Raw genomic sequence first — 24,376 nt, forward strand, 5'->3', positions numbered from 1 at the left:
CACTCTGCAGAACACGGCCAGATGGCATTGGTTACGAAATAGCCTGCTGTCGAAGCTCACGAGCACAACCATTCTATCATTGGCATGCGTTTGCGTGCTTACAAGATATTTGCTAGGGTGCCGAGGCCGCGCAAGGCGCGGGTCCTCAGCCTGACAAAGATTGAGCCCTGCCGGACACCCGAAGGGCCGACTGCGGAAGGTCCTCACAAAGTGCAAGATGAAGACCGACCACACAACCGAGGCCATGGTGACCACCTCGAGAAGCGGGCCAGGTAAGTATGATGAACATGGATTCGACAAGATGGTAGACCCCAAAAACGGGTACGGCACGCATGAAACAAGCGCGCGATGGTGGGTTGGGCGCAAAGTTGGCATGTCCCGTGATTCAGGTCACTCAGCCCAGCCCGCCCTGGCCCAATCCATTTTGCCGATCTGCCGTTTGCTTCCAAGCGGGGCGTGTTCCGTGCGGCGTGCGGTGTAACGTGCGTGATGCCGCTTTCCCTGCCACCAAACATCCATGCATGCACACGCACGATGCATACGGCGTAGCCGCACACACAGGCGGCCTCCCCAACCAAAACACCAGGTGCGCGCCAGATGCACTCAGAGACACCCATGGACGGAAGGTCATAGATGATGCCATACCATCGCTGTATTGTATGATACTGACATAGTACATGAGGCAGGTCAATGCGCCAGACTCACTACAGCTCCGCAGCTCCATCGTACCAACCAGCAGGCCCGCAGCAACGGTCGGACAGTCAAAGTTCACATGCGTCAATTATGTATGCATATGCCCACACGGCATGGCAATATCATTTAGATCTTCGGGTTTTAAGTAAATGAGCTTTTTGCTCAACTGCCTCCGCCTGTGCCCCCTCTTCCCTCTGCAGAGCATGCCGCCAACTTGCTTGTCGGCTACCTCGGAAGATAAATGGAGTGATGCAGATCACCACACCTCTGCTGCCACCACAACACGCCGGCAATAAATTGGCACCTTCCTAATCTACACCATCCTAACCTACGCAGCTACGCAGCTGCGGCCTTGAATGCCAGGTCCATGCTTAGCGGCCCCGCACACCCCGCTGCCCCAGCCGCTGCTGCAGCCGCCGCCGCCGCCGGCTCCGCCCACGCTGACAAGCCCTCCAGCGCCACCCCCGCGCCACGCACCCCCGCCGCCTCCGCCGCCACCAGCGCCGCGCGCAGCTCCGTCGCTGCCGCCGCCGCAGCGCCCCCGTCGCTGCCACTGCCACTGCTGCTGCTACTGCCATTGCCAGGGCTGCTGCTGCTGCTGCTACTGCTACTGCTGAAGCTGTTGCTGCTACCGCTGCTGCAGCGGCTGATGCTGCTGTCTGGCAGCCGCAGGGCTGAGGCCAGGGCGGCGGCGGGCAGGGAGCGGAAGGCCGCCGACACAACACGCAGGGCGGCGGTGCGGGCCTGTGTGTATGGTGGGTGGAGGTGTTGGCGTGGTGGTGTGGACGTTGTTATGCAGCAATAATAACCAGAATGCCGTACTCAGCACACAAAAGGGACGTGCGTGAGTGGCAGGCCACTGGCGGCAGGTGCTGGGTGGGGAGTGGGGACAAGGCACACCACGCGTGCACGGGCGTGCTTTGAATTCTAGGATAAATTACCCCCCCTGTGCTAGCTGTGCTTATCGTGCTGCGACTGACCAACCCGCTCACGCACCCGCTCACGCACCCGCTCACGCACCCGCTCAGGCACCCGCTCACGCACCCAGCCAGGACGCACCTGCGGCGCCTTTGCATTAAGGATGGACAGCAGCAGCGCGGACGGCGGCGGCGGCGGCGGCGGAGGCGGCGGAGGCTGTCCGTTCGGAGGGCGCGGCGGCGGCGGCGGCGGCGGCTGTCCGTTCGGAGGGCGCGGTGCGTGCGGGCCGGCGGCGGCAACGGAGGCAGTTGCACTTGCCGTGCTGGCAGCTGCCGTGGCAGTTGCGGTAGTTGTAATGGCGGCGGAGGTTGCGGCGGTGGCGGCGGCGGTGGCGGTGGCGGCTGCTAGGTCTTGCCGGAGGGAGAGGAACGCGAGCCAGTCGCCGCGTGATAGCGCCGCTAGCACCTGGTGGGGTGTGAGGTGTGAGGTGATAAGGGGGGTTGTAGATACCAGCCCGAACTAAACCGAACCCAACCCAAAAGAGCGAGGAGGAGAGCGTGGCCTATGGCGTAGCGTGGCGAAGAACAGTAGCCCCCCCCGCCCCCCGTCCTCCAGGCCCTCACCTGTACGGCAAACCCCACGTGTCCGGATCCGAGGTACGGCGCCAACTGGCGACTGCGCAGCAGGCTCAGCGTATCGCCGCCGCCCGCCGCCCCCCGCCGCCCGCCGCCGCTCGCCCCCGCCGCCGCCGCCCCCGCCGCCGGCACGCAGGCGAAGAACAGCACGTGCGCCGCGTAGAACTCCCCCTCACGCCCGCTCGTACTACAGCCCGTGTTACTGCTGCTGGTGCTACTGCTGGTGCTACAGCCGCTGCCGTCGGCTGCTGCTACTGCTGCTGCTGCTGCCGCAGCCGCCTCGCCCGCTCCTGCTACTCCTGCCTCTCCTGCACTCGCATGCTGCTGCTGCTGCTGCTGCTGTGGCGGCGGCGGTAACTGCTGCTGCTGCTGCTGCTGGCAGGTGGCTGGGTAGAGCTCTGACGTGAGCGCGTTGAGGCACTGCGTGGCGTTGGTTGCATGTGTGTGTGTGGGGGGGGGGGGCGCAGGGGGCGTGGGGGCGCATACGGTAAGGGTATGAAGAGAAGGGGCGGTGTTGGGGTTGATGAGGGGTAGGGGTTGGTGAGGGGTGGGCGCCATAGGCAGACCCAAGGTGCAGAGCACATGCACGCATGCGCACAGACGCACACCTTCAACGCCTACGCCCACTCAATAACCAGTCACCACCCGTCCCTCGAAATTCACACGCACCTTCAACGCCTCCGCCCAGACCCCGGCGGCGCAGCACACGTCCGCAGACGCCTCATACACCTGCGTACACGTGGTTGTGGCGGTGTCTCCGTGTGGCGGTGTGGCGATGTGATGGCAACACGTGTTTTGAAGCATTCGCGAGCAGCACAGCAGCATGTCTGACTCGCGCACAGCCTTCAACCCCGCCCCCTTCCTCTCCCGTTTCCTTAGCTACTTATGAATACAACCCCCTTCTCCCCTCTCGCCTCTTCCCTCACACCTCACCCTCTCCCCCGTCCCCTCACCCTCTCCGCTCTCCCGCCCCCTCCCACGCCCCTGACCGCCACACACACCTGCACCGCCTCTCCGCTCACCCTCCCCCCTCTCTCCCTGCCCCCTCCCGCCCGCCTGACCTCCACACACACACACACCTGCACCGCCTCTCCGCTCACCCTCCCCTTCTCTCCCCTCTCCCTCCCGCCCCCCCTAACCTCCACACACACAGCTGCACCGCCTCTCCCCTCACCCTCTCCGCTCTCCCGCCCCCTCCCACGCCCCTGACCTCCACACACACCTGCATCGCCTCTCCGCTCACCCTCCCCTTCTCTCCCCTCTCCCTCCCGCCCCCCTGACCGCCACACACACCTGCACCGCCTCTCCGCTCACCCTCCCCCCTCTCTCCCTGCCCCCTCCCGCCCGCCTGACCTCCACACACACACACACCTGCACCGCCTCTCCGCTCACCCTCCCCTTCTCTCCCCTCTCCCTCCCGCCCCCCTGACCGCCACACACACCTGCACCGCCTCTCCCCTCACCCTCACCCCTCTCTCCCTGCCCCCTCCCGCCCGCCTGACCTCCACACACACACACACCTGCACCGCCAGGCCGTCCCGCACGTACGCCGCCACCAGGCTCTCACGCAGCGAGCGGAAGCGCCGCACGCAGCTGTCCACCTCGTCAGGCGCTGCGGAGGGGGGAGGACGAGAGGAGTTGTGGGAGAGTGGGCGTCAGGATGCGGTGGGAGGTAGGATGCGGTGGGAGTTAAGAGTCAAGGGCAGAGGAGATCGATAGAGTGCGGTCGTGAGAGTTGGGATTGCAGCCGTGGCTGCGACTGCAGGCGCACGTGGACAGGCAGGGGCATGAGGGCTAGGCTAGCTGCAGCCAGGAATCTCAAGTGGAGGATTCAGGATCCAGGATTGGGTATCCAGGATTCAGGAGTCCGGCCGGCACTCGGTTAGTGAGCGGTGAATTGCAGTGTCCTACTCACACCACCCAATCCGTTATCCATGGCTGCTGCAGCCGGCTCGTGCGGTTCGGCGTTAGAGCCTCTATGAAAGCCTATCACACGAAGGGATAGGTCGACCAGCAGGGGTGCACCGCACCCTTGCCGTGAGGAACTCGTGCCTTCCAGCTGCCTCCCTCAGCCCCTGCACTCACTCGCGCCGCCCGCCCGCAGCCGCACCAGCAGCTCCTGCGCCCGCGGCTGCAGCTGCCGCCAGCTGTGCCGGCAGGCGTCCACGTCACCCGCCTCGCCGACGAGCAGGGTGGGGCGAGGCGGGAGCGCGCGCCTGGGGGGTTGGGGAAAGAAATAGGAAAGTCTTGGGGTTTGGGGAAGGCGGACACGCCGGGACACCCGGATGCTAAAATGGCGAGCGGGCTATTGTTTTCGCAGCGGACTGATCCAGTACTGAGTAAACTGCTTAAACAGAAGGCGCCAACGGTGGAGGGCATCGCAAAGAAATGCCGGGCCCAGCGGGCGGGCTGCTCGACGCCCAGCGCTGCTTCCCGGTTGTGAATCTGTTTTTAATATGAGTATCATGTCTCACCCTTTGCTTGTTGGCTCCCAGGCCGATTGAAAGACAACTGTGCGTTGCATTTTAGCGCGAGGAGTCGCTCCAAAGGAGCGATCGAAAGGCGGTAAGCGGCAAATGTCTAACTAAAGACATATGTTGACATTTTCGTGTGGTATAAAGAATTACGCGTGATACTCGAGTCCACTGCATGTCACGACTGTGATCTTACCCTCAAGAACGGCTCACCTTGACACCTGCCCCGTTCCCGTAATCGTGGCCCGTCAGCAACCTGCGGAAGCCCCGTCCCATTCTTCGCCGTAGGTTGCAATCGGCCCAATCCATGCTCCATAGCTGTGCACCACCTTCAAGGCCCAGCATTCACACACGTGCACCTGTCCGCGTGTCAATCGGGGCCTGCTTGCAAGGTCCCAAACACACCATGCATTGGCTTCCACATTCACCTTACAGCACCGCTTTGACCCGAAACATACTCTAGGTGTTAAACCCACCTTCCCGAACACGCGGTCCACACATGTACATAACATACCGTGCACACACACGTGTGCATGCACGCCGGCACACCCCACCGACACCGCTTGCTCCCTCCCTCGCCGACATGCCACTTGCCGGTCCAAAAACTTTGACACCCCAAATCGCCAGCTCTCACCAAGTATCTCTGTCCTACCAGCTTCTTCGCCTTGCTCGCTATCATTACGCACTGGACCCGAACCCCGACTCGGGAGCAAAGGACAGGTAGTGGATTGCGGGCCGGCCCGCCGCCGCCGCCGCCGCCGCCTGCAGCAGAGTGCCGGGGAGGGACAAATGGGGCCACGGGCAAAGCCGGGGGGGGGGGGGAGAGCGGAGGGTAGGGGAGGGGAAAATCAGGATCGGGTAGGGGAGAGAAACACCCGCAAAGAACAGGAGGTGTGTGTGTGTGGGGGGGGGGGGGGTAGATACCAGCCCAAACTGAACCGAACCGACGGGGCAGGGGCAAGGGGCAAGGGACGAGCCATGCTGCAGCAGCAGCAGCGTGTCCACTAGTGCACCGCCTCTGGCTGTGTGAAAAGCCAGCCCCCTCTCTTGCCAGCAGCTCACCGGTGCGTGCCCGCCCGCGTGGGAGTGGCTGTGCGCGTTCCCCGCCTCTGCGTGTGGCTCCGCCGGCCCCTGCTGCTGCCCCTGCTGCTGCCCCCCGGGCGCCTGGAACGCGAGCAGTAGGTGCTTGCGAGCGGCGTGAGAGCCGCGAGCCACCGCCTGTGTTGGGGGCGTGTGTGAGGGGAGCGTGTTTGTGTGTGTGTGTGTGTGTGTGTGTGTGTGTGTGTGTGTGTGTGTGTGTGTCAGAGAGCACAAGAAAATGAAACGAACGTGTGTGTGTGTGTGTGTGTCCCGGTTCTGCAATGTTCTGCAGTGCACGTGCCGCCCCAGCAAGAACCAAGCCGCCGAACCGTATCGTCAACAGACTATGAGACTAACCCCTCACCTAGGAAGCCCCCCCTCCTCTCCCTCACACACATACATATACACGACACGGTGATAGCGCAGTGGCGCGCGCGCACCTTGAGCGACATGGGGTTGAGCGCGCTGGCCTCGGGCACAGGCCGCACCGTGAACTGCGGCGTGGGGCAGCGCGTGTGGTGGCAAGTGTGGGGGTTGTCGAGTGTGTGTTCCCATGTGTGTGTGTATGTGTGTGTGTGTTCGGTTGTGTTGGTGTTGTTGATGGCAAGGTGTTTGGAAGGCGTTGGTGAAGTTGTATGTGGTGGTGGTGGTGGTGTGTGGCGGGAGGAGGCACGGCGTGTGGATCAGAGGAAGGCAGCACGTGGGGGAGGCAGCAGGCACAACCGCCCCGCCCCGCCCCTGCTCCACTTCCTTAACTAACCATGAATGCACCCTCCCGCCGCACCTGCGCGTGGTAGAGGCTGGGGTCTCCCGGATAGGCCATCATGTCGGCTCCGAACTTGATGCCGCCCGTGAGCGTGAAGCTGTGCATGGGTGAGGGCGTGGAGTTGGGGAGTCAGGGAGTGTGGTGCGTGGCGTGTGTGTATGGGTGCGGTGGTCCCGGCCTTGATGCCGCCCGTCAGTCAGCGTGAAGCTGTGCGTGTGTGTGTGTGTGTGTGTGCGTGTGTGTGTAGATGTAGGTTGTAAAGCGTGTGTGGCGCCAAGTGCTGTTGGAGGTCCCGCGTGAAGTGTGCGTGCGTGCGTGTATGACTACGTGCGTACGCCCCCCCCCTGCCTCACCCCTGGCGGTGCATGTCGCTGAACACGCGGTGGCGCAACACCTCCTGCGCAGTGGCCGGGTAGCGCCAGCCCACACGCGACACGCCTGGGCAGCGGCAGCAGCGGGCAGGAGAGAGAGTGTGTGTGTACGTGTGTACGGTAAGAGTGGTGTGTGAGGAAAAGACACGGGGGAAGGGCTTGCCACACGGGAAAGAAACGGTGTGTGTGTGGGGTGGGGGGCGTATACCCGCGGGAAACGGAATGGGAGTGGGAGTGCGTGCACGTGCAGCTGTCCACGTGGTCACCCGCCTGGCCCAAGACCATCCCCACACTGCACCCGCCCCTGCCACCATGCCTCCTTCCTCCCTGCCTCCCCTCCCCCTTAGCTCCTGCCCCCCAGCTCCTGCCCCCTCAGCTACTGCCCCCTCCGCCTCCCTCTCCCTCTCCGCCCCTCACCTCCGTCGTGGGGAGCTGCTGCAGCCGCGCCCTCCGCCCCCTCCTGCTCCCCCTCCAGCCCCTGCCCCTGCCCGTGACCGTGACCGTGTCCATGCCCGCGCGAGTGGTGGTGGTGCTGCCCCTGCCCCTGCCCCTGCCCCTGCCCCGCCGTTTTCTCCTCCTCCTGGCCATGCGCGCCGCGACCCACAGCAGCCGTGGCGCCGCCGGCACCGCCGCCTGCACTGCCGCCGCCGCCGCCGCCGCCGGTCCGCGCCGCCGCCGCGTCTGCCGCCGTCAGCGGTACGGTGTACGTCCCGCCGCCGACCAGCGCCGCCCGCCACCCCGCCTCCGATGCATCTGCCCCGCTGCCACCACTGCCACCGCCGCCGCCGCCGCCGCCATTTGGTCCCTGCTCGTGCCCTTGCCCCTGACCCTGACCGTGCCTGTGGCCGTGGCCGTGGCCGTGGCGTGCGTGCGGCGACGTGTTTGCGGCCGCGCGTGCGCCGGCTGCTGCTGCTGTCTCCGTCACCCCCGCCTCCACCTCCATTGGTTCCAAACCCCCGCCCGCCATCTCCTGCTTCCCCTCCTGCTTCCCCTGCTGCTGCTTCCCCTGCTGCTGCGGCTGCCCGTGTTGCTGCTGCCCATGCAGGCCCTGCCCCTGCCCCTGCTGCTGCTGCTGGTGCCCCTGCTGCTGCTGGTGCCCCTGCTGACCGTGCTGGTGTGGGTGCGGGTTCAGCCGCCGGCGCTTGGGACCCAGCAACGGCAGCCAGCGCCCACGGAAGCCGGTCTCCGGGTCCCACTGCGAATAGTACTCCGCATAAGCCGCGGCCCAATCGACCTCCCCAGGGTTGAGTCCGAGCGCGCCGCCGCCGCCGCCACCGCCGCCGCTACCCGGGCCGGCTCCAGCCCCGGCGGCGTGCGCCGCGGCTGCCGCGGCGGCGGCAGCGGCCGCTGACGCTGCCGCGGCGGCGGCGCGCACGGGCGCAGAGGTCTCTGGAAAAAGCTCAATCCAGCCTGTTGCAGGGTTGCGTATGTGTCCGCATTTGAGCAGTGGGCATAACGGTGGGAATCATGAAAATGCGAATACCAGGTAGAATGCGGCGTCATGCCGCCCCACCTGCCTGCCCACCTGCCTCGACGTACCACCCGCGCTACCACCCGCCCCGTCCCCGCCCCCGCCCGCCTGCCCGCTCTCCCTCCGTTCTCCCGCCCACCTGTCCACCTCTTCCTCACCACCCCTTCTTTCGCACTTGGTTTGGTCCTAGCTTGCGCTGGTACTTACACCCTCCTCCGACCACCCCACTAACGCCTCTGCCTGTGCTCTGCTGGTTTGGCTCGGCTTGGCTTGGTTTAGCTTGGGCTGGTATTTACACGCATCCCAACCCGCCACCCCACTAACACTTCTGTCTGTAATCCGCTAGTTGGGCTTGGCTTGGTTTAGTTTGGGCTGGTATTTACACCCTACACACACATACACATCCCCACATACTCCAACCTGCCTGCCCTCACCTTCCCGCACCGCCAGCGTCACCTCGTCAGCACTCAACTCCAGCGGCAGGAAGTTCACCTCGTTCTGGTTCTTGAACTCTGTGTGTGCGTGTGTGTGTGTTTGTGGAGTGGTGGTGGTGTGGTGGTGGTGTGGGAGGTTTGGAAGGTGCGGGGTTGGGTGGGTGAGTGAGAGGCAGGCGCAAGGCAATGGTATGGGGTCGTGGTCGAGGTGGGTTGGGTTTGCCTGCCCCAGCACGCCACAACAGGTTTAAACTGCCAAAGGAATGGTCGCCGACCCACGGCAGCGGGTTGAGGTGGGTTGTGGAAAGTTGCACATGTGCTGGGCAGATGGAGGGTGCGGGAGGTGAAAAGCAAGGGAAGGCGGGGACAGGAAAGGGAGGGGACGGCACCCCGCTGGCTCCACCTCAGCGACCGCTTTTCCCTCCGAGTTCAGTGCATTCCCAGACGCCTGCGTGCGGCCCTGGAGCTTGTACCCTTAACCCCATAACTCACGTGCAACACAGCCCGCGAGGTTGCCCATAATCCGGTGCTGCTTGCGCAGCCGCATCGCCCCTGCGCACGCCCAGTCGGCACATTGTGAGCTTGAGCTGGGTTTCGTGGTACAGACGCATTATTCGCACCATCTGCGTCCCAGACGTAGCCTTTGGTGCCCGCAACGAAGCAGGCGATTGGCGAGTTTGCCCCCATTTGGCTTTCAGAGCTATCAAGGTCAATTATCCCGTATAAGTGTATTGTAGAAAGCAAGAAATAATCACAGAGTCGGTGTGCTCGGCCACAAAGGCCATCATCGGCCTTCACGGACTTTCAATTAGTTCTCCTCGCCCATCCACTGCGTAGTCCACTTGTCTTAGCACGTTACAGCTTGCGTTTTAGACACCAGCGTCTGGTTCTGGTTTAGAATGTTGTCCAGTTCTGCACCCGGTCCACCCAACCTCTGCAACTCTACTCGATACCGCGGCATCCAGTCTAGTAGTCAACTTCCACAGCCATGCCTGGGCCGCACATGCCCGGTCTCGTCGTTGCGTCAACGCGCGATTCCAGCGCCGAAAGCCTCCCAACAGCACCAGCTTCTTGGCGCCCGGGCAGCCGCTCCAGCGGCGCTGCCCTCAAACTCAAACGCCGACTCACACCATGAAGGCCCTGCGGTCGCTGCGGGGGTCGGGCGACCCCTCTTCTCCAGCGGCCCATCGCCCCAACAGCAACCTCCTGCCCATCGCCCCAGCAGCAGCGTCCTAGCGTGGCTGTGGACCGCGTTTTGCTCGGCGGCGAGCGCAGTCCTGCGTGTGCTCGCCGCCGCGTTCTGCATCTGGCTCGCCGGCCTTGCGCCGCGGCCGTCGCTGGCCACCGCCGCGGTGTCCGCCGGCGCCTCCGAGGCCCGCGTCCTCTCCACCAACTCCGCCTCAGGGCTGCTGCCAGAAGCAATAGCTACCGGCGGCAGTAGCAGCAGCAGCAGCAGTAGCAGCAGCGCCGGCGGCGGCCTCAGTCGCAGTGGGGTCAGCGGCGCAGCCGCTACAGTCGCCGCCGCCCACACAAATTTCAGCTCGGGGGCCCGCGCCCCAACCGAGTCGGAGGCCGAGGCTGCCGCCGCTCGCCGCCTCAGCGGACAGGACGCGGGACCGTCCGGCCAGGCCCACACACTCCCACGGGCGCTACTCGTGGGAAGCGGCGGTGGCGCGAGGCACCTCAGACCGTCGGCTGCAGCCAACGGCAGTAGCAGCAGCGCTGGCGTCGCCAGCGGCAGTAGCAGCGGCGGCGGCGCCGCCAGCGGCAGTAGCAGCGGCGGCGGCGCCGCGGCAGCCAGTCCTGTGCTTGGGGAGCTGTCGCTCAGCTACGAGCCGACGTCCGGGCTCGCTTTCTCGGGGGCAGGTGCGGCTTCCGCCACTGCCTTTGCCAGCAGTAGCGCTGGGGCAGGGGCGCTCACCCGCAGTGGCTACAGCCAAGGCTATAGCCAAGGCGGCAGCGGCAGTAGCAGCACCAGCGGCGGAGGCGGAGGCGGCAGTAGCGGCACCTTCACGTACGGCGCCGCCTCCGGCTACGGCTCGCAGCAGCAGCAGCAGCAGGGGCTACAGCCGGCGTCGGTGGCAGCTGGGGTCGGCAGTAGCAGCAACCGCGGCAACAGCAGTAGCTTAAGCTCGGGCCTGGCAGCATCAGGGGTGTCCACGTCAGCGGACGCTGGCGCCGCCGCGCCGGCGGCGGCCGGCGGCGGCGCAGCCGCCACGGATGGCGCCGCCGCAGGCGGCGGCACCAGCAGCAGCAGCGGCGGCGGCGGCGGGTCTGCTTCGGGCGGGGGTTCAGCGGCGGCTCTGCCGCCGGGAGTGGCTGCAGAGGACGTGGCGCTGGCGTCGGCGCTGGGTCTGGGGGTGGGGGAGGCGGCTGTGGTTCGGCTGTTTGAGCGGTGGCGGCCCAGTGTGGTCAACATCAGCGGCATGCGGGCCATGCAGGTGAGGGGGAGGGGGCGGTGGTTGGGGTTGGTGTGTGTTGTGTGGGTGTGGGTTTGAGTGTGGGTGTGCGGGAGATGGGACCTTGGCTGGGTGTGGCACGCAGGAACGAGCCCAGACGCGGCTTTAGAGTGTCAGGCGCCCACTCACACACGCACCGTGTCGCCCGACCTCAAACCCCTCCCCCGCAACCCCCCCCCCCCCCCACACACACACACACGCCTCCACACACAGACGTTCACCACCCTGGACCTTGCCAAGGTGCCCACCGGACAGGGCAGCGGGTTCATCTGGTGAGAAAAGAGGGAGGAGGGGGAGGAGGAGAGGGGGTTGCAAGGATGTTTGGAAAAGCGGTACAGGATGCACTGAAGACTGCAGACGAATTCATCAGTGGGGAGGGGCTGAAGGACTGGGTCAAGGGGCGGGGTGTTTTGGGTTGCGGCTTGTTGGTTGGGATGGGGCGTCCTCCCCTTCCCCGCCCCCTAACACACCGCCGCTGATGGAGCCCCCTCATCCGGTGTCGCCTCTGCCATGTGTGTTGCCTCTGCCTGTGCTCCGCTAGTTTGGCTTGGTTTCGTTTCTTTTGGACTGGTATTTTCAGCCCCCCTTCCCCATCCCCTTCCTGCTAATGCAGGGGCGACCGCGGCTGTGTGGTCACGGCCTACCACCTGGTCAAGGGCGCGGCCGAGGTCAAGGTCACACTGTACGACAACAGCAGCTACACCGCCAAGGTACGGTGAAAGAGTGAGAATGTGTGAGAGGGGAAGTGTGTTACACATGTTGGCAACTTCCTTCACTCTGCACCCGCGCCCTTGATGACAAATTATGATTGTCACACCCAGCACACCACAGCACATCCCCCGCCCGTAGGCCACGCTCTCCGCCTCGCTCTATTGTATTGGGTGTATTAGTTTGGGCTGGTATCTACAACCCCGACCCCTTCCCCCCCCACACACACACCCCAAACAGGTTTTGGGCCATGACGCCGCAAAGGACATTGCCGTACTCAAACTGTCCGTGCCCAAGAGCAAGGTAGGCGTGTGTGTGTGTGTGCGTGTGTGGGTGTGTGGGTGTGTGTGTGTGGGGGGGGGGGGGGTTCCCAGTGGGAACCCACGGCGGTGACACACGATCTGGGGGGCGGAGACACACACGATCAGGGTGGGTGTGGCCGTGCAGAAGGCTCTGGGTCTCTTTGCTCTTTGCTCGTGTGCGTGTGCATGTGCATGTCACATCCGTGTATGCCCGGCGTAAAACCCTCGTGCCGCCTCCACCCTCCTCCACCACACGACCCCACGGGCTGGAGTCTGGGCTTTCCTTGGGTTCCGGGATGGAGCCCTGCTACTTGACTCCCTCAGTTCAGTTTGAGCTTGACCCCACGCTACCACCCAACCCTATTTGTTTTCAATCATCCCTCCCACACTCCCACCCACCCCAACCTACACCGCCCCCCAAAGATTGCCTACCGTCTACCATCTCCTGAGCTACTCCTTACGGTACCCTCCCGCACCCCCCCTCCCAATCCCAACCCGCTCTCCAACCCCCGCAGCTGCGCGAGCTGCAGCCTGTGTCACCCGGCTCCGCCGCGGGGCTGCGTGTGGGGCAGTGCGTGTACGGCATCGCCAACCCCTGGGGGCTGGGTCACACGCTGAGCCAGGTGCGTGTGTGTTTGTGTGTGGGGTGGGGCGGGTGGGGCGGGCCGGGCTTGGGCACACGCTCAGCACGGGTGCCCGTCGCCACCTAGGAGGTGCTGGACAAGAAGGCCCGCAGCCAGCACCTACACAGGCAGCTGCGGGCCGCAAGGGCCTGCAGCAGCAGCAGGCGGTCTTCTACAAGGGTGAAACCGTCCACAAGGAGTGCGGGACGTCGATCGTCATCGACTGGGCGCCTTCTCGATTGTTCCGTTTGTTTTTGTTTAACACACACATCCAACGCACCCGCACCCGCACCCGCACACAGGGCCTGGTGAGCGGCCTGGGCTGCGAGCTGTCCGGCTGCGGCCTGCTGCCGCTAAAAGGTGCGTGTGGGGGGGGGGGGCGTGGGGTGGAAGTGTGTTGTGTTGTGGAGGGGGGGGCGGCAATTGCGGGTGGAGGTGCTGGAGGTGGGTGTACGGGTGTGGGTGCGGGTGCGGGTGCAGATGCTGGGGGCTTGTGGGGCTACAAAAAAGCGGGGCTGAAATGCATAAGCCCTGGAGACTCCGTCCGGCTACAAGCACACGCACATACACACACACGCACACACCTTCCCCGTATGTCCACGCACGCGCACACGCACACGCACACACACCTTACCCCCACCCCCCGACCACACCCTACCCCACGCTCTCCCCACCCCCACCCCCCCCCCAGGCGTGATCGCAGCCACCACGGGACTGGGTCCGGGCTCCGACCCGGGCAGCAGCGGCGGCGTGCTGCTGGACAGCAGGGTGCGTGCGTGTGTGGGGGGGGGACAAGGGGAGCAGAAACGTTTGTGTGCACGTGTGTGTGCTTTCGCGAGCATATGGGAAGAAGGCACGCGTGTGTGTGTTCAAAGTATCGGGGGAAACGAGGCGGCACATCCGTATCAACCCGCTCCCTCCCTCCCCCCTTTGCCCCTCCCCTCCCTCCCCACCACCCTTCCCTCCCTCCCCACCGCCCTCCTCTCCCCACCACCCTTCCCCGCTTCCCTCCCCCCTTTCCCTCCCTCCCTCCTCTCCCTCTGCCTCCCTCCAGGGGGCGGTGGTGGGCATGCTGGTGTCGCCGCCCGCCAGTGGCGGCGGCGGCGGCGGCGGCGGCGGGCGCAGCTACGCGGTGCCGCTGGACGCGGTGCGGGGGCTGGTGGCGCAGATCCTGTCGTACGGCCGTACGGTACGGCCGGCGCTGGGAATCACAATGGCGCCGCCGCAGGTGGGTTTCGTGTGTGTGTTTTCGGTATGCGGAAGATGGGTTCTGATTGTATTATTACGAGTAAGAAAGATGAGGAGACGTGAGGACGCATGGCGAGACGAGTCTGGGACGGGACGGGTTAGGCGGGGAGGAGGGGCGGCCAGTGCTGGGGTTTGCCATGGCACCGCCGCAGGTGAGGCTGGGGAGGTGGGAGGGGAGGCTGGAGGGGAGGTGGGCTGGGAGATGGGCTTGTATGCACGAGAGCGGCGGGGATTGTGTCCACCAAGCTCCCAGTAAAGCTCCCAGAGGCAAGAAGCCGCATCACGTGACACGTCAGGGGCACCAGCGGCAGTGAACAGCGCTCCCACGAAGCGTCCTGCCCCGATCCGCCCTGACCAATGACCGTACCTCCTCTCACCCCTGCCTCCCCCTCACCCTTGCCTCCCCTCCCACCTCTCGCCTCACCCCGCCTGACCCCACCTTCACGAATGCGCCATGTGTATGCACAGGTGTTGGAGCGGGTGGGTGTGGAGGGCGTGCTGGTGCTTGAGGTGCCGCCGGGCTCGCCCGCACACGCGGCCGGGCTGAGGCCCACACACCGGGGTGAGCGTGGGGGGGGGGGGGAGGGGGGGAGAAGGGAGGAGGTGGGGGGGCTGGGGGGTGGGTGGGTGGGCTGGGGGGATGAGGGGGTCTGGGGGGCGGGGGTCTGGGAGCCGGGGTTGTGTGGGGCGGGAAGGCAGGAGGTCTGGGGGAATACGGGATGGAGAGGCAGAGCCGTGGGCGCCCAAACCCAACTATACCAGGACCCAGAACCACAGCTCCTGCCGAGGGTTGGGGGTGGGGTGAAGCCCGTGAGAGATGGAGAGGCAGGGGCAAAGGCAGGGGCACAGACGGCGACCACAGGAGAGCCCCCTGTGCTTTCCTTATACACACTCGTACATACATGCGCGCGTGTTTCCTTCCCTTGCGCTCTGCCACACACCCCTACCCCCAGAACACACTCACCTGCCCCCCAGCACCCCCCACCCCACCCCACCCGCACACACACACACACACACACACACACACACACACACACACACACACACAAACACACACACACACATATGCCGTTGGCTCGCCGTGAGCCATGCGGCTGTGGGCAGCACGGCCATGGGGGCGCCGCGGCGGAGGCACACGCCGCCGCCGCGCCCTCGCCACGGCAGCACCATTTCTGGGATTGCGCGGTGGCGAAGGCCGTGGTGGCGCAGATCAACGCGCACAACCCCGGTCCGTCTCCCATCAGCCAAGCCCAGCTGTGGCTGGTCCAGGCGCCGCCGGGTTTTCAGCAGTGTGTTTGGGACGTGGTGGTGATGGCGGCGCTGGCCGCCACAGAACATGGCCGGGTGCGGCTGCGCGGGATGACGCGCGCCGCAGCGGCCCTGGGAATTCAGACGGCGGCGGCAGCAGCTCCCGAGGCTGCGGTGGCAGGTGCAGCGGAGGCGGAACCCGATCTTGACGAGATCCCGCCCACACAGCTGACGCCACCGCAGCCAGGCGTCAACCCCGTCGAGCTTGCGTGCGCTCGCGCAGTCGCGGACTTCTGGTCGCGGCTGATGCAGTTCGCGCAGCTCGGCGTGCCCCAAAAGGGCTGGGATGGTGTTGACGCCACTCACCCCATCCTGGCGGTGGTGAACGGTGAAATGCTGTGCGCGATGCCGCAAGCTATGGAGCTGGAGGCTTGAAAGGGATCAGCCCTTAGGAGAAGCGCGTGAGCACTAACATGAGCCACTGAAGCAGTGGCATACGAGAGGGTCAGCGGGGGAGCTTAGTGGGCAGGCGAAGGGTTTTTTGTTTTACGCCCGTGGGAGCAGGGCCAGGGTTGCGGGGTTTTTATGCCTGAGAGGGTGTATTGGGTGCTGCATCACCCCGGGTCTTACGGCCTGGACCGGCCTAGTGGCCAGACGCGTTTGTGGCTGCCCTTAGGCATTGTCTGCCCTGGCGTCGAGAGCTGGTTAGGTTGCGGTTGAGGTCGTGCAGGCTGCCGGGTCGTAGGACTCAGCCCCGCAGCCACTGTGGTCGTGTTTTCGCGTGCTGTCGCGTGCTGCGTGTTTTGTTATGTTTGCTGTGTTTTTTGTCTTCTGCCCGCCTGGTTTTTAAGAGGTAGCTCGCCCGCTGGGTCTGAGGTTGTTACACCGGTAGTAATTCCGCAAGGATTACTGGCGCGGTGAAGGGTCGGAGTGCGTTGCCCTGTGGACTCCAGAGCTGTTTGCGCTCTGCCGGGGAAACGCCAGGTCACGGCAGCCCTCGATTGAGAGCCCTGTCGTTTGGTTATACCAGATACACGATTCACGTGATCTGGCAAAATAACCGTGGAAACCGTAGTCACACACACACACACACACACACACACACACACACACACACACACACACACACACACACACACACACACACACACACACACACACACACACACACACACACACACACACGTACGGTACACACACGCACACACACACACACACACACACACGCGCACACACACAGACATCTTCGGCGACCTGGTGCTGGGGGACGTGGTGGTGGGGCTGGATGGCAAGCCCGTGCGCAGCGCCGCAGACCTGTACGACATACTGGTAAGTGAGGGGGGAGGGAGGGGAGGGTGGGGCGTTTTGGGGGCAGGATTTGGAGTGGAGGGTTTGGACGAGAGTGTATTTGCCTCCCTCCAACTGCCGACCAACTCCCAACCAACCGCTGAAACCAACTAACTCCCAACCAACCAACTCCCAACCAACCGCCGCCGCCACAGGACGAACACCGCGTGGGCGACCGCATCAAGCTGGATGTGCTGCGAGACGGCAAGGCCACCGGGCTGACGGTGACGCTGGGGGAGCGGGTGTTGGGGGGCTCGGAGGAGTAAAGGAGGTGTTGCAGTGGCGTAGCGTGTGTGGCGGGGTGAGGTAATACAATATGGTGTGTGTGTGTGATGGACAGTGGTAAGGCAAGTTGATAAAGTCCCGTAGGGTGCAGCTGATTCCCAGAACCCAACAAATGGCACAATATGGTGAGTATGGGTGGGGTGTTGCGTTTGTGTGGTACTATGGTGCGGACGTGGGCGCAAACTTTTGTGTGCCGAAGTAATGGAACACCGGTCATCTGTCGCTAATGCACGCTGCGTGACCCGGCGTGGCAGTCCTAGGAATAGCCGCACGTGCTAGCCTTTGCGGATGGCCGAGGGAGCACGCACCTTTGTCCAAGTTGGTGAGATGGGGCTGCAGAGCATTGCGGCTGTTGGGCAGACCGCTGAGCGCTTGGGAGAGCTGGGTTGCTTGGGGGAGAGGGGGATGTGGTCCGGACTCCGGAGCAGCGACCGGATGAAGCCATCACGGTCAGCGGAGACCCCTCCCCTGCACACGGTCGTGACGGGAAGCCGGCGACGAATTTAAGTCGCAACCGACCTGAACAGTTGGGCGGGGCGAAGGTGGGCAGCGGAGAGGTTTGGATGCCGGACGGTGGCCGCGGGATGAGGCTGCTGTGTATTGGTGGCGGGCCAATGGTGTGACTGGGGGGGAGCGCGTGCTGGGGGCATCGGAAGCGGGTTTGGGGAGCTGGCCATTCCGCAACATCGGTGGCAATGTCAGAATACTTGAACGGCTTGTTTCCATCAAACCTTCATGTATCACTCCACCTCCACTTCCACAAACATGAAGGAACTTCGGTTCAGGCCTTCCCGCGCTTTTGCCGACTTCAAGGCGACTCTCGACGGCTTTACCGCAAACCCATCCGACACGTCCAAGACTCGCAATCTAAGAATCTTGGCTGTCATAGTCTGCAAGGAGCTGCAGGGCGCGACGATTTCCTTGGTGGAGCGGGAATGTCGGGGGTTTTGGGCCTCCATTGTCACGGCCCACGCATGCGCGGCGAGGCTGCTGGCCGCAAACGTGACCGCAGCGGAAAGCCTAGAGCCGTTTAAGGCAACCTCCCTGCTCCAATGGAGCGCTCTTACTTCTTTCGCCAAACGACGTGACCCAGCGCTGCCGACCCTAGCTCTCGCCATCCTTCGCGGCGACGCCCTCAACGTCTATGCCCAGATCCTGGCGTCCGTGCGCTCCGCCTTAGCAGCAGAAATGCCTGTGACGGCCAGCAGCGGCACCGGCGGACAGAGCGAGGAGGCTGGCGGCAGCAGCAGCCGCCGCCACAGCAGCAGCAACAGAAGCAACAGCAGCCGCGGCAAGCAGCCTTCTCCTGCCGAGGAGCTGTCTCCTGACGAGGCTCAGCCTGCTGATATGCACCAGCTGCTTTCAGCAGGCGGGATCGCCTGCGAAGCAGCTCTCGCGCTAATGGGAGTCCTGTCGGCGGATGGTCCCGAGGGGCCGATGCACAACGAGCTGCTTGAGGCCCTGGCTCGCAGTGGTGTGGTGGAGCATGCGGCCGCGGCGGTGATGTGGGTCGAGACGGAGGGGCTGGTGGGAGCCGCCGGAAGGGGTGCAGCAGCCGCTGAGGAGGGGGAGGAGGGGGAGGACGGGGGGGAGGAGGGCGGGGGGCCACTGGTGATGATGCTGCATGTGCAACTCATCAGAATCCTGGGCGTACACAGCTGGCCGCAAGCACAGCCGCCACAGCCGCCACAGCCGCCGCAGCCGCCACAGCCGCCGCCGGGTTCGCCGGGTTCGGCGTTCGCGACCTCGGCGACGACAGCAGCAGCAGCACCGGCAGCCCAGCCCGCCACTGCCGCTGCTGCTACAGCTGCCGCTGCTGCTGCTACTGCTACTGCTGGGCCTGCTACTGCTGGGCCTGCTGCTGCCGCAAGCCAGGACGACGGGGCGGCACGTCGCCAAGACCTGCTGCGCCGCCTTGTGTCCGGTCCTGCGGTGCAGTGGCTGGCGCTGTCCGCCCTGCAGATTAGACTTGAAGAGGTGAAGGAGCAGGAGGAGGAGAAGGAGGAGGAGGAGGAGGAGGTGGAGGAGGAGGAGGAGGATGCGCCCGCCGAGGGAGAAGGGTTGGAGGCAGAGGCGCAGAAGCGGCGGGCGCAGGGCGGCGGGCGAGGACAGGCGGCGGAGTGTGGCGATGGCTGCGGCGGGAGTGCTGCAAGTACAGGCCTAGGCAGCCTGGTCGCCGAGTCCAGCAAAGGGGACGCTGAGGCGTTTGGGCACATGTTCATGGCCATTGAGTTGGCCGCACACGTCTTTGCGTTCTGCCCCCCGAGCGATTCTGACCTGCTGACCCGCGCGGCGGCCGCCACCGCCGCCGCGCGCTTGCAATCCCGTCGCCGCGAGGCGCTTGCGACAGTGGCCCAGCCGCAGCCGCCGCCACAGCTGCAGCCACAGCTACAGCCGCAGCTGCCGCAGCAGCTACAGCCACAGCCGCAGCCATCACAGCAGCAGGCGGCGCAGGCGGCCGACGCGCGTTTTTTTCGGATGCTTCTGTTCATGCTGTACTCGGCTGAGACTGCTGGGGCTCAGGCCGCCGTTCGCCTCATTGCCGAAGACCTGGCGGCGGCATGGCGGCGGTTGTGGGTGGGTCTACGCCTGCTGCTGCGCGTGTGGGGGCGGCTGGAGCTGCAGCAGCCGGCGCATGCGGCGGCTCGGCTAGGGGAGCTGTGGGTGGTGGTGGCGGCGCCGCTGTGTGCGCCCGCGGCTGCGGCGACGACAGCGTTTCACAGCAAACACGCACTGCTGGCCATTGACGGGCTGCCAGGCGTTCTAGCGTCGCCATTGGCGCCGGCGGCGCCCGCGCAACTAGTGCCCGCACATGCGCCGCAGCCGGTGGCGGTGGCGGTGTCGGCAGCTGCTACAGCAGCGGATGACCAGGCAGCTGGCCAATCTGGGTCAGTAGCAGAACCCGCCGCGGCGGAGGCCGGCAGCGTCGGTAGTAGCGACGTGCTTAGCACCAGCGGCGGCGGCTGCAGCTACAGCCTGCGCTGCGCGTTGGACGCGGGGCTGCTGCCGGCGCTGGAGCAGCTGCTGCGGCAGGCGATGGCGGGGCTGGCGGCGGCACCGGCGGCTACGGTGGCGGGCAGTGATGCAGGTCGCGATGCGGAGAGGCGCCTGCGCGATGCATCGGCCGCCATCCTTGTGTTTGACACGCTGCTGTGCCAGTCGGGCGTGTGGCCCGCGGTGCTGGCGCACGCGGCTGTGGAGGATGTGGTGCCGCTGGTGGCGACACTGGCGCGAGCGGCGGCGGCGGCCGTGGAAGCGGCGGCGGCCGCGGAAGCGGTGGGCGCCACCGCCGCCGCCACACCCGTGCGCCAGTTTCTAGCAGGCCGGCTTTGCCTGTCACTGACGGCAATGCTAGAGCAGCAGCAGGCAGTGGCGGCGGTGGTGGGGCGGCGGGCGGCGGCCTGCAGGGCAGATGCAGCAGCAGGGGCGGCGGCAGCACCGGCGGCGCCGGCGGCACCCGCGGTGCCTGATCAGGCATTCAACTGCGCGGTCAGCACTTGGCTCTGCTGCAACCCACCTATTGTCGACACTGACGGAAACATGCGCGCACGTACACGTGCCCCTGCTGTCTGGCGGCCGGCGGGGTTCTGCACGTCGGAGGCAGCGGCGGCTGAGGAACCGGCGGCTGAGGAAGCGGCGGCGGAGGCAGCGACGGAGGACGCGGCGGCGGAGGAAGCGGCGGCGGAGGAAGCGGCGGCACCGACGGCGGCGGAGGCAGCGGCAGAGGCAGCTGCGGTGCAGGCGCCGTCGTCGCAGTCGCCGCCACGGCCGCAGCTGCTGGCGGACTGGGCGGCGCTGCAGTGGCTGCCGGTGCTGATGAGCGCCGGCGCCGCCAAGCTGGCGGCGGCGGAGCTGGCCCGCGAGGGCAACCCGGCGCCCATGCATGCGGCCGTGTGTGAGCCGCTGCTGGGTAGCCGCCTGTCCCGCAGCCTGGCGCGGGTGTGTCGCCACTTCGTCGCGGCCGTGTGGTATCACAGCCGCTCTCCACACACTGAACAACAGCGGGGCCGGGCGCCGCCGGGGGAGGGGCAGCAACTGCAGGAGGTGACCGAATCGGATGTCGCCGCGTTCCTGCTGTCACAGGCCGAGCAAATGGCGTGGTCGTGGAAGGTCCTCGTTGGCGGGAAAGCGTCACGCATGAACCTGGGGGACGGGCTGCAGCGGGCGTGCTGCAACTTCCACATGGCACAGGCAGCCCTGACCCGTGCCCGCACGCAGCGGACTGCGGATACGGCGGCGGCGCGGGCAGCGTGTGACTGTGGAGCCGATGCTAGTGGCGCCGGTACGGGCGTTGCTGGCACGGGCGCAGGCGCGGGCGCGGGCGCAGATGTGCGCGGCGGCTCCCAGGCACGCCCCAGGGGCGGCCGCGGCGCCAGCGGGAAGTGCTGCGGTGAGGTTGAGGCGCTTGGAGGTGTGGACGCTGGCCGCCTTGCGCTCGAGACCGCCGCCGAGGTGATGGACTTGGCGGAGCTAGCAACCGTGGACGCCTGGTTTGAAGCAGAGGCGATGATGATCAGGCGGACGGGCGATGCGGGCGCTCACGCTGTTGACGGGGCGTATGCATTTCTCGAGCCTTTTAGCGCCAAGGAAAAGGGTGCGCGGCTGGTGCGGTCCCTGCAGCGCTACGGCCTGCGCCGGCGGCCGGGTCTGGAGGCGTTTCTGCGGATGCTGTCTGGGCAAGAGCAGCAGCAGCCGCCGCCTGCAGCCGCTGCTGCAGCGGCGGCGACAGCCGCAGCGCCCGCGGCATCGGGGCCGGCGGCCCGGGGCACAAAGGCGCAGCAGCGGCGCGGCGGCGGCCAGCCCCAAGCGGCGGCGGCGGCTGCAGCATCGGCGGCGGCGGTGGCGGCGGCGGCGAAGCGGGCAGAGCGGCAGGCGGCCGCTGTGGCGGTGTTGGAAGAGTTGGCTGAGCGGTACGGGCTGGCGGGCCCGTCAATGGATTTAAGGAGTGCTGCCATGCAGCTGTTCGTGCTGGATCCCGCCAGCCTGGGCCAGAGGCTGCTGCTGAAGGATTGTGATAAGTTGCTGTCGTCTGAAACGGCTCTGGCCATGTGGATGGTTGTGCGCACCGCCGCGCCCTCGCTGCTTTCCAGCCAGGCGCTGTGCGGCAACCCCGCCTGCCGCAGCCTGGACGGCCCCAGCGCGCTCCTGCCGCCGGGCGCCGGCAAGGTGTGCGCGCGCTGCAAGGCGGTGCGGTACTGCTGCGGCGCCTGCCAGCTGGAGCACTGGCGACAGCGGGGCGGGCACGAGGAGGCGTGCGGTCTCATGCGGAAAAGCGTGGAAACACTGCGAGCGGCGGTGGCTCAGGTGACAGCGGCACAGGCGCCAGCGGATCAGGGGGTGGCGGCGGCTGGAGAGGCGGCGGCTTAGGCGCAGGCGGCAGCCGAGGCGCTAGCGGCGCTCAGGAGGAGGCGGCGGCCGGGCCGGAGTAGGGGCCCTGATGGGTGGCGGCTGGTGTGTCGGCGGCTGAGGCAGATGTACTCCTATGTGCCTGGGCCTGTGGACGTGGGCGGGTGTTAGGCAGGTGGGCGGTGCAACACACAACTTCTCCCGCGGCCGGGCAATGCCGCGGTTGTGGCGTGGGCGTGGGCGTGCGCGGGCCTGGTGACGACGCGACGGGGTGCCTGGTCGCATGGGGCCGGGGGCATGGAGCCATGGTGCATGGTGCTTGCAAGCTGTGCCGCAGGTGGCATGGGGCAGGGACGGCAGTAAACGGACGTTCTAGGGCTTGGTCACGGCCTTTTGAGCGCTGCCGTGGAAGGTGGCCGTGGCAGGGGCAAACGGGGAAAGTGACACGGATGCCATGTGTGTATGACATGACGGGCTGGGGCCGCCGGCGGGCTGCGGCGGCCGCGCGGTCGGGTATCTGGTTCTGAATGGCACTTCCCCGGCATGCGTCGCCAGGTAGGTGCCGTGTGCCGGTGCGCAGTGCGGTGGAGATTGCAGTGTGTGGGGTGGGAATGTTGTGGATGCGAGGGACTGAAGCGGCGCGGAAGTGTGCCCTATCACCCTTTATGTCACATGTGTGGGGGCAGGCACTGGCTGCTTACTGCACGTGAGTGCGATGGGGCAGGTTGGCGTTGTCGTCCCGTAGTGGGCAGCGTACGTATTTCCTGACTTCGACATTCAGTTTGCACGATTGCGTGGCTGGAATAGCGGCGGAGTGACTGTACCGAGACACTGCTGGCAGGCTGGAAGCAGTTAGCTGACGCGCGTTCCTCATGCGGAGTGCGCCTGAGGTGTGGGCTGGTTGAAGGCGGCTCGTGTGGAATGCGGTCCGTTGTGGCTGATGGCGTGGCGGCGGCTGGTCGGGTGCTTCGGGAGCCAGTGCGGGTTGTGTTTGCTAGGAGCGCGAGACAGGGCGGGGCCGTGGACTTACCATTTAACCAAGATCGTAACCTGGCGACGGGCTGGCGGTGACGTGGTCATCTGCTTGATGCGGGCGGGGGGCAGCTGGACGCTGCAGTGCCAGTTGCAGGCTAGAGCAGGACGCAGCAGCAAGACGGCAACACGCGGATGTCAGGTTGTTTCCGGGCAGCTTCCGGTATGGCTGCCTCGGATTGAAGCTGTACAGTTAGCTAATTAGCTGATAGAGGTTACATGTGGGACGACAGCCGTGGACTAAGCCCCAAAAACGTACGAGACACGCACGCTATCTACGGGTCGTCTGGAAAGTGTGACGCATCCTATGCGTCGTCGCGGACAGCGCAATTTCGGCCTAACGCATTGACATGACCGAATGATCATAGCTTTCTCTATACGTGATCTTGGTCCCAGGGCGCGAGAGCGAGTGCAGCGTATGAACGAGGCATGTAACTGCGCTTCATTGTCAGGCGCGAGAATGCGCGTGCATAGCGATAACTTGCATCGCAAGTTTCTAACAGCACAGATACGGTTGTCAGAAAGCACTAAAGCATGAAAATGGGAAGCCATCTCGGCCGGTCGGAAAGGCGAGATCACGAAGACGACGGGAAGCCGTATCCATGCATATCGTCTATCGCAAAGATACACAGTCGCGAGGTGCGAACTTATGGAACTTTGGCGGGAGTGCCAGCTCGGCGACGCCGATCTCCCGGCCCCCCCCCCCCCCCCCCACCTCAGCGTGACAGCGACGCCGACCTCGCTCCACCCACGCCCCACCCACCACGACCACCATAATGAAGCGCAGCGCTAACTACTCCGGCTACGTCCAGAGCTGGGATAGCTGGGCTCAGGGGCTAAGTTAACAATTTGACGTGGGCCAGGCGATGAACGTACAAAAGCGGCCAGGAGCAGCTCATCCCCACGCAGGCCTGCATGCAAGTAATGTAGTCGCGC

General features: G+C 65.5%; 4 protein-coding genes across 4 annotated transcripts; 2 read left to right on the forward strand and 2 right to left on the reverse strand.

Moving 5' to 3' along the window:
- Positions 1–86: 86 nt before the first annotated feature.
- On the reverse strand, positions 87–4,779 carry CHLRE_14g630450v5 (uncharacterized protein). The gene is made up of 7 exons (XM_043070376.1): positions 4,721–4,779; positions 4,332–4,462; positions 3,767–3,858; positions 2,916–2,975; positions 2,235–2,666; positions 1,753–2,076; positions 87–1,437 (listed from the first exon to the last, which is right to left on the reverse strand). The coding sequence occupies exons 1-7, from the start codon at positions 4,768–4,770 to the stop codon at positions 1,030–1,032; spliced, it is 1,497 nt and encodes a 498-aa protein (XP_042917049.1). The 5' UTR covers positions 4,771–4,779; the 3' UTR covers positions 87–1,029.
- Positions 4,780–4,833: 54 nt separating this feature from the next.
- On the reverse strand, positions 4,834–9,559 carry CHLRE_14g630500v5 (uncharacterized protein). Its single transcript, XM_043070377.1, has 9 exons — positions 9,463–9,559; positions 9,335–9,394; positions 8,843–8,920; positions 7,355–8,347; positions 6,920–7,004; positions 6,585–6,663; positions 6,241–6,294; positions 5,783–5,938; positions 4,834–5,482 (listed from the first exon to the last, which is right to left on the reverse strand). Exons 1-9 carry the CDS (start codon positions 9,527–9,529, stop codon positions 5,399–5,401), a joined length of 1,656 nt encoding a protein of 551 aa, XP_042917050.1. The 5' UTR covers positions 9,530–9,559; the 3' UTR covers positions 4,834–5,398.
- A 100-nt stretch (positions 9,560–9,659) lies between these two features.
- Positions 9,660–17,751, forward strand: CHLRE_14g630550v5 (uncharacterized protein). Its single transcript, XM_043070378.1, has 11 exons — positions 9,660–11,283; positions 11,515–11,573; positions 11,915–12,011; positions 12,250–12,312; positions 12,827–12,934; positions 13,237–13,294; positions 13,626–13,702; positions 13,989–14,162; positions 14,651–14,744; positions 16,671–16,759; positions 16,933–17,751. The coding sequence occupies exons 1-11, from the start codon at positions 9,742–9,744 to the stop codon at positions 17,041–17,043; spliced, it is 2,472 nt and encodes an 823-aa protein (XP_042917051.1). The 5' UTR covers positions 9,660–9,741; the 3' UTR covers positions 17,044–17,751.
- A 48-nt stretch (positions 17,752–17,799) lies between these two features.
- CHLRE_14g630600v5 (uncharacterized protein) lies at positions 17,800–23,640 on the forward strand. Its single transcript, XM_043070379.1, has one exon. It carries the CDS (start codon positions 18,251–18,253, stop codon positions 22,427–22,429), a length of 4,179 nt encoding a protein of 1,392 aa, XP_042917052.1. The 5' UTR covers positions 17,800–18,250; the 3' UTR covers positions 22,430–23,640.
- The last annotated feature ends 736 nt before the right edge of the window (positions 23,641–24,376 follow it).

Source organism: Chlamydomonas reinhardtii, chromosome 14 (assembly GCF_000002595.2).
Source record: "Chlamydomonas reinhardtii strain CC-503 cw92 mt+ chromosome 14, whole genome shotgun sequence".
Classification (NCBI taxonomy): Eukaryota; Viridiplantae; Chlorophyta; class Chlorophyceae; order Chlamydomonadales; family Chlamydomonadaceae; genus Chlamydomonas; species Chlamydomonas reinhardtii.